Here is a 12,148-nt window from a genome sequence, read left to right as displayed (position 1 = left end):
ACAGTGAAGAGTCTGACCCATGAATCTGACAGTAATTACTGTGTAGCTGTTTGGTTTCTTACCATTAGGTTGATATTGAAAGTTGGCAGCATAGAGACAGGGACATTTTCAGTCCTTTCATGACTTTTTCACTCCTTTTTTTAGCCTGTATACTTACATTACAGTTAAAAAAAGTTAATTTTGATTAATTCCTGTTTTCTTTTAATCTCTTGTGAATGCCAGTACACATAAGCCGTGCTTGTGATTTCAAACATGAAGAAAAAAATACATACAGATGACAAATTATGTATCCTCAGTTTCCCTGAAACCGTATGATGTTTTTGCCAGTGATTTTCCTAAGAAACAGGCAAGCTAATATTATGTGTCAGTGACTCCTGTGGGCAAACAAGGACATAGGTAAAAACATCTATGTTGCAGTTGCATTAACCATGAAAATTCCTTTTTTTTCCTCCCACTTTTTTAGACCTTCTGGCTTCTTTTCCCAGAACAGAAAGAAGAGTGCTGGTTGGATTTTTATGGTTCCCATTGCTTTTCTTTTTCGCTTACTCTTTGTAGCTGTCGTGTTTTGAGTTTTTCCATGTACATCAGTACTTCCTGCTGTTAATTTCATTTTTTAAATGAACCAATAGTTCTTTGTGTGAAATGAAATGAGGATGCTGCATGTGATTAGACTTTTCAAAGGAAACAGGTTCCTGTTTAATATTAGATGTTGCAATGTTTTTATTATTCTGTTATGTAGATACTTCTGTAGTGAGTTTGCCAAAAGAAACTGCTACAGTGTTTCCTGAGATGCTGCAAATAATTCAATAGTCCCAGGATTTGTTACCTTTTTTGTGGCACATCTGAAGGTATGCCACACAGGTGCTTAGACTACTGCTTTCACTAGGCTGTCTTGTTTGGAAAGAGAATAGATTTTGAAAGGTGTCTTTGCAGTCCTTGATTTTATGATTCAACAAAAATAAGCTTTTTTACAGCTATTCTTCTTTCAAAGATGTTCATGGAGAGGAGAGCACCAGTCAGCAAAGGTTCTGGACTGCCATGGTGTTCCAGTCAAGCATACGTTCAGCATGTTTTAGCTGTGAATTTAGCTTTTGACCTGAAACATGTAGTCTCTCACTCTGTAATTGTGAAGTGGTTTGAACAGTATCTCCAGGATACTTTGTGCTCTGCTCCATCTTGATTTACGTGCACCTAATTTCTCTGATCTTAGATTACAGACTTCTTTGTTCAGGGAATGTCATCTTGTTCTGAACACACTTGGAGCCTGACGATTAAAGCGCAGACTAGATCTGCTCGATCTTTAACACTTTCAATAAATTATAACAAGCAGAAGTTGAGCAGAAACTGTGCTTTTTCTTCTCCTACATTATATTAATCAGGAGATTTTTAATGCTAACAGTGTTGTCATCTGTATTCATTGGAACTGCTTTCAGTTATGTCTCTTAGTGGTGAACTTCGTGTTGCTTTCAAAGATAGGCAAAGAATTCCCTTTAATTGTAATTTTATCATTACAATGATTCATGTATGGAATTTTAAAGAACATTTAAATGATACTGAAATTTAGTGGCATTTTGGCACATATCCACTCTAGAAGCCTTGAAAAATTCAAGTATGGAAGCATAAACCAAGTGCACTAATTTATAACCTAACAACATTCTCATCCTCTTCTTCTTTGCCCAGAGTCATGATCTACTAATTTGCTTCTATTTGCATTTGCGTTTTCGAAGGAAGCATGTTTATGTTGACCAAACTATAATGTTTAACTATGAAGACTTTATGGGTATTTGTTTCTTTGTTTTGTGGCATGAAGTATGTACATGTACTCCTGCTTCTCCTAAGACATTTTCAAACAGTCTCTGTATCAGTTCCATTAACTTTATTTTCCTAAACTCTCCTTCAGGCTGTTAATAACTAACTTTCTGGGTTTTTAATCACTTTTCTAGAAGCTGTGTGCCCTGGTCATATCCTTGGTTTGGTCCCTTTGTGAGGATTTGGAACTTAATTACTGTATGTTATGGTCACTGCCAACAGCTTAGTCAATTGCTTCCTGAAACAATTCAGTGCCAAGTCAAGTATCAACTCATAAATTCTTGTGCACATGTAAAATAGCAAGACACAATTTTTCCACATTTTGTCCTCCTGAGATGTTGCTTACGCAATATTTGTGCTGTTAAAATTACACATCATTGTTGTACAACTAGACTCTCTTGCCTTCCACTATTACTAGCTGAAATCCTGAGCTTCATTTCATCCCTCTCAATCCTGGAAAAAGCCTTCCTGCTGGCTGTAGTTAGGTAGTCAGAGTTTGCCATTTTTACTGTTCCCTCTCAACTTTTATGGCATGTTGTGGATGAAACTGAAATGTACTGATCCCTGGCAAACTTGGGTGAGTCCAGGAGAAACTCTGATATCTCTATAATCTTTAGCAGAGGAATTCTAAAGCTGCCTTAATTTACCTTAGAGATATAGATTTATCCCTGAGATCACGTTTATGGAATCAAAAGGGTGTTTCAGCTACACTCTTTCCCATCAGTGACAGAAATATCACAAAACCCAGTCTGCTCAGAATTTCCAGACTGACATGTTTTAGGTGCCCCTCTGACTAAGACATTGTGATGCAGTATTCCCCTATTATTATTTGGATGTACAGCCTGTATACATTGAAATAAGAATTGGGAAGATATGAGACCAATGACGAATCTCTCATCTTGAGAGATCTGTTGAGAGGTGCTTTCTATCCTGTAATATTATTAGACTAAGTGGACTTTCCTGGAGCTTGTGACAGCTGGTGGCACAGCTAACAAGGAATAGCTGTGTATCCTAGTTCTGAGCAAAGAACAAAGGTTACTAGAAGATTAATTTACACATGATGCAGCATGCACCAAAGAAAGAAGCTTTTGTAATAATTAGCTTCTCAATCAAGAGTGGAAAAATGCAGTGGTTGATTGTGCCAGCTGCACGGTTTCAAGCAGGCACACTGATGATTGTGTCCTAATCAGATGTTCCAATTGATCTAAAAAGGAATTATTTTAAAATTTTTGTCTTCTACTGTGTGTAGAACACAAACAGGAGCCTGTTGAACAGAATAATCCCCCATGTCACAAGCTCTTGCAATATGGGTTATGGTTGCCAGTTAAGTTGAGGCAGGACCCCCACCCAGGCTGGGCAGGTGTTTCTTGTTGTCTCTTGCTGCCTGAGCTGCCAGTGGTTTTATCAGACCCCTGTAGAGCCTGGTTCTGGTGCCAGGGGGGTCAGGAGGATTTTTGCTGTTGGCACATTTCCTTTTGACTCCTATGGAGCATGAGCTTGGTACTCTATTCCAAACTGCCTGACTTAGCCAGTGGAAATGCAGCACATTGAACAGCAAATTAGAGTTTCAGTCATTTAGCAGTAAGTATTCATAAAGAAAGCAGAAAGTATTCATATAACATATGAGCTGCTTTTTATGGTAGCAGGATATTCCAGACTGCAGGTTCATAGCAAATTTGGAACATTAGGGTCATACAAGAGTGCAGGAATGCTGGTGCAGGGTTCTTCCTCTCCCTGTACCATTAATCAGATGCCTCATAGGAGATGATGAGCTGTGATTTATTTCAGGGTGTATTTTCCTGTAAGGAATTAGCCTGTGTCATTTTGGTCTGACAGTTGGGTGACACATGCACAGCAGTCAGTCACAGTAAGGGACAGAGCTAGTAGCAGCTTTCCTGACATTTTAAGAGTCAGGCAAGCTTAGTTGAAAGTAAGCTTGGGTGAAACATGGTCATTCAAACAAGTGGAAGGCTGAGGAGCTTTGAGAGAGAGGCACCATTCAGGAGTCAATCATGAGACACTGATTTGGTGGTCACAGGCAATTCATGCCTGGGCTCAGAGAATCCTGGGGAGTGTGAAGGAACAGGAGGCAAGGGACACAGGTTGCAACAGAAGACATTCTGATTAGGCAGAAGGAGAAATAAATTATGGGGAGGTCAAGCACAGAACAGGTTATCTAGAGAGGTTGCTATCATTGGAGATACATGAAACTTAGTTGGACAAGGACCTGAAAAACCTGATCTGGCTTTGAATTAGTAGCTGACTTTGAAGTTGGTGCTGCTGTGAAAGAGTTGAACTTCAGAGATGACTTCCAACATAAATTATCCTGTCGTTATATATTTTATCTGTGTGCTGGGAATGAAGTAAGGTCATCAGCAGAGCTTAAAAGATCATTTTTGCTCTCAGTGAGCTTTAGACCCTGCAGAATTCCACAGAGCAGTCAGTGCCCCAGACAGGGGAAAAATGTACATTTTTGTAATTGTGTTTTTTATTGAGACATTGGTTTCCAGAACTGATGAATGTGATAGGTCATATACATTGATTCTTGCCAGAATCTTTCATCCCAGGACTCCAATTTTGTGTAAAAATCTACCATGAAAGCCTTTTCATATTGACATAGAAGGTATTTCTGTGGTAGAAAAAGAAATGGATTTAAGGGGTAGAGCTTTATTTTGATAAATGTTTATTGAATTTAAAGCCGGAATCTCAGGTCCTTACTCAGTTTAGAGAAAGTCTTGTTTTGAGACAGACCCCCTGCTAATGTCTGTCAACTTTTGCTAAATAAGGATTGGGTTCAGTAGTCTTTTGGTTGAGTGGGGTCTGGATGAAAATTGAGAAGTTTCTCAGAATTTTTTCCATACAGAATAATCCTTCCAGGAGGTTTGCTCTGCTACCTGGAATGATTTCTTAATCTTCACTGTGTAGGAGAGTCTCTCCAGCTGTTCACTTCAGAGCAAATCAACTTTATCAGCACTTTATTATTATTTGCCTTCATGAGTTTTCAGTTTATCTTGTTTTAAAGAAGCTGCTACTACAATCCTTTGATTTGTGGCTGCAATGTTGAAAGGAAAAATTATGGATTTTTTTTTCAAGAGAAAAGTGGATTTTTTGAGTGCTGAGGATTTTCTGATAGCTTTCTGATTATTTTGTAAAAAACATACTGTCTGGCATGTCAAGCCAGTCACCGATAATCAGTAACAGCATAGCTGACTCATTTTGGCTGTGTAGAACCATCAGAACTGCAAAGTATCAAAACATTGCCTGACAAGGTGAGCAGAGCCTTTCCTGCCACACTGACATGTGTGGCTGTTTGTACTCTGAATGAAAACCACACAATGGGAAGCTGCCAATGCACTGTAACTGTTTGAAAAGCCCTGCATGGTTTGTTCATATCAGGGGCTGGCACCCCTTGTGACTGAGCACTTTTCAAACAGATGTCTCAAATAAATGTGAAAATGAAGGTTACTAAAATAAAGAACATTGTTAGCCTCTGTGATTATTCCTAGTTGCGAGGTACAGAGGCATGGATATGACATTGTCCATGTGCATGGACATTATATCATTGTGGCAGTTTCAAGATTTGTGAAAGCACTGTGGTCTTTCCTCTGTGCACGTCTGATTCCCATAAATATTAACAAGAGTTATAGGCCATGTTTTTTGTGGTCTGTACTCTCAAGAGTTCAGATTTTGTAATGTTTGTAGACTTGTTGCCATCTTATTTTTGGAAAATTGTTGTCTGATGTTTATATCTGATGTTACATTACAAATAAAAAAGAACACACAAAAGTTAGAACAGCTCCAGAACGCACGATGAAACATGATTGAAAAAATCCACAGGCTTTACAACAAGCATTTACTACTTCCTTGCTGCCTCACTTTCTGAATGACTTCTTCGTGTACTCACCCTGCCCTGCTTTGAGCTACATTTTTCTTGCTTTGTAGAAGAAATAATTTGACTTCCATTTATTTAAGTGCATAACCAAATGTGTTTAATTATTTGAGTGTCCATGCATGGTCTTACAGAGTAAAATGACACGTTGGCCTGCTGTTTGGAAGTATAATGGTATTAATTATTATTTTCCATTAGGTTGCCTTTCTAATTTCAGTTTGTAAATCACTAATGATAGAACATTTTCTGTGAAGAGCTAATTCTGATTATCACCTTGAGTCAGGACATGGGAAGGTAACAAATACACTGCAGTGCATCCAGTGTGCTATTGTTAGCACTGCAAATAAGGGGTGCTATGTAGAAAGAACATATGAGCCTGACCACTTTTTGTTGTACTCCCCAGTCATCTGCTGTCATGGGTTTAGGAGTGCTCTCTGCCTGTTTTCTTTAGTGTTTATGATAGCAAGTTTGCAACCTGCTGTGTAAAAAATATATCACTAATCCACTGTAATTATGGCCATCTTTAACACTATTATGGCCATCTTTAAACACAGATCAGAAATTCATTCTACTTTGGGTGTTAGCAACTCAGTACAAAATGATGGATCTTGTTCCAAGGACTCTACTATGGAATTGAAACATCCTTGAGCAGACCCTCAAAGTTACAGAAACCTTTAGACCAGAAAGTGCTGATTGCCAATTTTTCAGTGATGTTGATTACTAAACCTGAACCCAGTCTGGAGGTGTCACCATTACCTTTACATATACACAGACTGCTGCACAGACTAATTCTAGAGCTCTTAACATTTTATAGCATTACACAGAGGTTTTGGTGTCATTTTTCTAGGTGATGCAGCCTTATCATACGGAAATCTGTGCCCTGATGAACCTGCTGCTTAAGATAGGACAGTGTGTTTCTGGATAAACTGGGGTCATTGCTTGAACAATTTGAAGTGCTTGTTCATTTTCCTGTTTCTGGGGTTCAGCATTTTCCTTTCAGATCTGCTTAGAGAAAACGTGCTGTTGTCAGAATGCAGACAGATTAGACTTCACCTCCGAGGGAATGTTACACTGCCATCCCCACTGAAGTCACCACAACCAATTTTTCTTTCACATTTCCCTCTTCACGTCAGGATTTTGGTGTGGACTGTGGGACTCCGTGATCCCCCTCTAGTGGGGAGCTGGTGTGAACGCCAGGCTCTTCTGGAGAGACCTCAGAGACTGCAATCACATTATTTGATCCTCTGGCTTTAAAATCCAAGGGCAAATCAAATGTGTAACAAAGCTGTTAAGTAGTGATAAAATGCACACAACCAAGTAAATCCATGGGCTTAGTTCTAACAGGGAGCATTTTTATGTCTAGAAGTTTTGTAGCTGTGGACAAATAGATTATTTATTTTAGTGTTCTCATGTAAAAATTATTTATTGTATTTGCTAAGAAAAGTGTTTAATTTTTTTGCCACGGCAGATGCCTTTGATCAAAATGAATAAAATTACTTGTGTGATAATCTGGAATTTAATTCAATTTACAATATGTTCATTTAAAAGTTTGTATTTACTTTTGGAATAACAGTCATCAAGAGGAGTACCTAAAATTCATATTGGAAATAAATAAGTGGAGAGGGATTGCTTGAAGAACTGGTATTCTGAAATGCTGAGATGCCTGAATGGGGTCCTGTTGTGTAAGGGGCAATAAACATTTCACAGAGGCTGTTACTACATAGAAATAAAAAACAAAATAGGAAGATACACTGTTTTAAAAACTAATTTTGCTAAAGGTGGAAACAGTGTTAGCTATAAAAATGACATTTTAAATTCTTGGACACATGACTCAACAAAACATTGAGCATGATTTTACAATGGAAATTAAGTCTAAGAGTTGTCAGATGAACTTCAAAGCAGCTGTACTTTGGATATTGAAACTCTACAGTGTTACTAGACCTAGACACAGAGATTACATTTACATTTATTTCTGGAAAAACTTATGTTCAAAATGCATATTACCTTTCAGTAGATAGTTTCCTTCCTTGCCTTCCTTGCCTTCCTCCCCTTCCTTCCCTTCCTTTTCTTCCTTCCTTTCTTTCCTTCCGCCTTGGGAGAGAGTTGGCTGAGGGGCAGTGTTGGTGGATTTCATTAGCTGACATTATTTCAGTATTCAGACTGAGAGAGCTGTTGAATCATCATTACTATAGTCATTCACACCTTTGAGGTAGATTTTTGGTAACTGGCTGTACATCACTTTATCTGTTTTTTTCCCTTGCTGTTCCTGATATTTACAATATGAACTGTCATAAGTAAATCCACTTATCCCCGCATGCACAGCCAGGAGCATGCACATATGTGTACTCATGCATGTGCACACACAACATGCTTTGTTAATTGATGTTAATTGCTGGTGGTTTAAATTACAAAACATATTTCTTTATTGCTCTGTTTGCACTTTGTTTCAGCTTCATCTAATGCACTGGAACTCCACACTGTACAGCAGCATTGATGAGGCAGTAGGGAAGAAGCACGGCATAGCTATTATTGCTTTGTTTGTGCAGGTAAGTTTCCTGTGTTACACTTGTTATGATGCACTGCCATTTGTCTGAGGATAACGAGGTCCTTTCCATGTTATTTAATTTTTAATGATTTCATGAAAGAAAACAATGTATGACTGCCGGTATTCTATTTGCAAGATATTTTTCAGTCATGTCTCCTATATGTGTGCTAAGCAATCAATTCTTGTTTGAACAGGATATTGGAAGTATGTTCATTAAAGAAGGGATAACAGATTGTTAGGCACCTTTCTGGGACTCTGGCTATAAGCAGACATCCAATCTTCATTCCTCTGAGAGCAGAATGAGGGCTGTCAGGAGGGACAAGTGCTTCACTGTCTCTGTGATGTATTTCTCTTAATTCCTGGCTGGGTCTGCTGTTCAGAGATTGAGGAAATAGACAGAGGAGAGGAGGAAAGATTAAAGAAAAGGCCTACAAAGCCATTGGCACTGCTGAAAACTGGCAATGGAATTGTGCTTTCCTGAACACAGGACAAGTGTGGTTCTGCACACAGGACAAATGTGAGGTGGAGTCGTGTCACTCTCCAGAGACTGAGAGTGTTAACAAGACTTGCCAGAGACCCTCAGAAAAGCCTGCAATGAGGAGGCTTTAAGCTTCCTGGGGACAAGGTGTAATGAATTCTGGAAGTTAGCACTATAATCTAATTGCTGTTGAAGGTTTTTCAAGGTCTGCACTCTATAAAGATTTTCAGTTTTAGTCCTCAAATACCAGACTCTCATCTTCCTCATGAGAAATGGCAAACTGTTTTATTTAAATGGGTTTTGAAGAAGAGGTTTAAAGTTCATCCTTAGATCAAATGGATTTTCTTGCACAGTGATATTATTAATTTGTCATATTTCATAACGAGTTTATGAGTGCCTTTGAGCTTTACCTCTGAATTTAAAGGTGCATTGGTTACCATCTCAACACTCAGATAGAACTGCTAAAAATGGAAGTTAGAAAGTCTTCAGCTTTGTGTCCTAGAGGGCTGTGTGATAATTACTTATGTAAGTCACCTTCTCATTCCAGCAGAGGTAACCTTCGAGTCAGTTAGAAAGTTATATATAAGTTCTTAAGTAAATTTGAAACTTCAATGATACATTTTCCATTTCTGGTCTGTCACCCACATCAGTGTTTGTAAGCATTCCAAAAAGGCTTTTTCATTAGCCAAGAAAGGCATAATTACAACTGACCAAGGAAAAATAATATTTAAGCTGTTTATTAAAGGAACAGGGAGAGGAACTTTGGTGACCATTTTTTTCTTGGTAAAGGCATGGAAAAATAATTTTGTACCATGGTTCTCAAAATACACTATTTTAAAGTCAATGAAAACATTTACACTGATTTAAGTGACGGCCCTTGGGGATTATTAATTTAGAAGCAGAATCTTTGAAGTGACTTAAATATCTTTTATGCACTTCGAAAGGTTTGAAATTGGAATTCCATTCTGAAACAAAAGAAAATGCTCTTAAATTCCTAGAAGTAACAAAGCACCTTTTGTTGACATTCATTTGTTTCCTTCCAGTGGCTACTCTGTCATTCTATAAGAGAAACAAAAAGCAAACAAATTTTTCAGGGTCTAGCTCTCCCATTCTCACTCATGCTGGGTTATTTCCTCACCTTGTATTTGTACTTGTTGACAAAAAAATCAAGTTTAAGGTCGTTCTGCCTCTCCTGATTTTGTTCTGAAGGTAAAACTAGGATCCTGGAATGGGTGATTTGAGTCAGAAGCAGCTGAGTTTAGTGTGCAGAGTGAGCAACATCCATATAAAATTAGAATCTCTCGTCTCAGTGTGTTTCTTTAGAGCCCCATCTTCTGTGCCTTCAGTAGAGACAGTGCTGCAGCCTGGCTTTCACTGGCATGATCCCAGAGATGCTGTGGGAGAGGGAATCTGCTGTTCTGTGCTCTGCAGGCAGGAAAAAAATCCCCTGAGCTTCAGAGATACCTTGGGCCAGATTTGCAATGCTATGGGAACAAATTCAAAAATTTTCTGTTATGCTTGTTCACTCTGTTCCTTTCTGTGTACTTTTCTGACAAAAACTGGTAAGGACAAACTGTCTCCTTGGCATCTATATGCCACAATAGTGCATGGTCTTGACTCCACATAGAGCAGGGGCAGGGGCTGCACATCAGGGCTAATAAAAACCAACCTTAATTATGACTCTTTCTCTTGTTCTGTGAGTTTGTCTCTGCTTTAAAGTTATTTAAGCCCTGTTTACTTTTGGCTGGTGGTTTTATAATGATTTAATTTTTTGGACTTGTCAAGTATCAGTGTATTTGATTAAAACAAGGTTGTGTAGCTAAACTAAAACCAGCTATAGTACTTACTGTTCTGGTTGACCTGAGTTTTGCCTCAGTTTCTGAAATACCAAGATACTGAAATTCACCTTTGCTTGCTGTATTTCAGATAGGAAAAGAGCATGTGGGCCTGAAGGCTGTAACTGAAATTCTTCAGGACATCCAGTACAAGGTAAGGCATTGTCTGAAGCAATCCTTCCTTTAATGACCAGAGCCAGTAAGCAAAGGGACTGTATGGACCCAAGAGAAAGATTTCAGGTGTGTCTGTGGTAAAACCACATATAAAAGCCATCATTTGGTGGCCAGCATGAAAACCTCAGTGTTTTATTCAGATAATATTATTCAGCTAGTATGTATTTTTTATACTTTCTTCTTCTGGTGGCCAGAAAGTTTGATCTACACCAGTAACTGCTTGCAAGTCCTACATTTTCAGTGATTTTCGTGGAGTCAATGTGAGTGCAAGCACTGCAACATGCTTAGTGAACACCAGCAGCCATGTCTCCAAACTTACCTGGTTTTAATTTGTAGAGGAAAACTACAGATGAACTGAGCACCCATATTAACTTGCAGGGAAATCAGCAAAAATACAATGCCAACTTGTCAAGTGGATTATGTCTGGGCATCCTGAAGGACAGGTAGTAATCCTAGCAGGACTGAGGAGATTTGAGTGCTCTCCAAAATGTTGCCACTATCTTAAATGACCTTGGGCAAGTTACTTTCAACTCTTTGCTTCATGATCTGTAACATAGAAATAGTCATACATTCCTTTGATTTTAAAAGGATTTTGAGATGTATTGATGACTCATTTTTATTGGTCTGAAGAGATTACCATTCACTTCTATAACTTCAGTAGATGCCAAAGTGAAGAAAAATTAGAAAGAAATTGCAATCTTTTAGTCAAATAGTATATGGTAAACTTCAGGCATGATGTTTAATATTATAAATTCCTTAGTTTTGAAAGTGTCAGAGAAAACAATAGTGTATGTAACTCTAATTTCATTACTGAGACAACAGCCAAGCAGAGGAAGGTCATGAAAGGCCTTGCCATTGTGCTACTGTGTTATGTTGGTGCCTCCCAAAGGACCAGCACCAAACACACTTTGGCATACATAACATTTTTGTGTATTAAGTATGTGGGACCAGCATTATTTTATTAAGGTTATCCACATCAGTTAAGTAAAGCTCACTTTGGCCCTTGTTTTTTTATATGAAACCCCTGAATTTCATGAAGAGAATTTCAAGGCTGGGACCTGAAAGAAGTCCAGGTGATAAAGGCAGAAAGTTAACAAATTGCTGGAATAAGCTTAAAAATGAAATAAAAAATAGGATAAAAATATGTGTTTGTGTAGCTGCAAGGAGAAATGCAATGATGATTAAATGGGTGCTCTTAGTGAGGTTGCTTTCCACAGGAATTCAAGGCTTGATGGTAAAAGAACACAGAATGTGTTTTACCTCAGCATTCATTAGCATTTTAATTAGAAGCTAGAGATGAGATTGACTTGTATTCATTTTTTCAGGGAAAGTCCAAAACAATACCCTGTTTTAATCCCAACTCTTTATTGCCAGGTAGGTGCCTTTGCTTACTTTTGTGTGTGTGGATTAGTAGCTGA

At 38.3% G+C, this 12,148-nt stretch overlaps 1 protein-coding gene across 1 annotated transcript in view; it reads left to right on the top strand.

Moving 5' to 3' along the window:
- CA8 (carbonic anhydrase 8) overlaps positions 1–12,148 on the top strand; it is a 49,262-nt gene that overhangs the window by 13,755 nt on the left and 23,359 nt on the right. The window contains exons 4-6 of the mRNA XM_064706136.1: positions 8,149–8,244; positions 10,648–10,710; positions 12,056–12,104. Coding sequence (XP_064562206.1) covers positions 8,149–8,244; positions 10,648–10,710; positions 12,056–12,104 — 208 coding nt within the window. The remainder of the gene's footprint in view (positions 1–8,148; positions 8,245–10,647; positions 10,711–12,055; positions 12,105–12,148) is intronic.

This window comes from Zonotrichia leucophrys, chromosome 2, assembly GCF_028769735.1.
Source record: "Zonotrichia leucophrys gambelii isolate GWCS_2022_RI chromosome 2, RI_Zleu_2.0, whole genome shotgun sequence".
NCBI classification, from domain to species: domain Eukaryota; kingdom Metazoa; phylum Chordata; class Aves; order Passeriformes; family Passerellidae; genus Zonotrichia; species Zonotrichia leucophrys.
The sequence above is the reverse complement of the archived record's forward strand: the minus strand, read 5'-3'. Positions and strand labels throughout refer to the sequence as shown.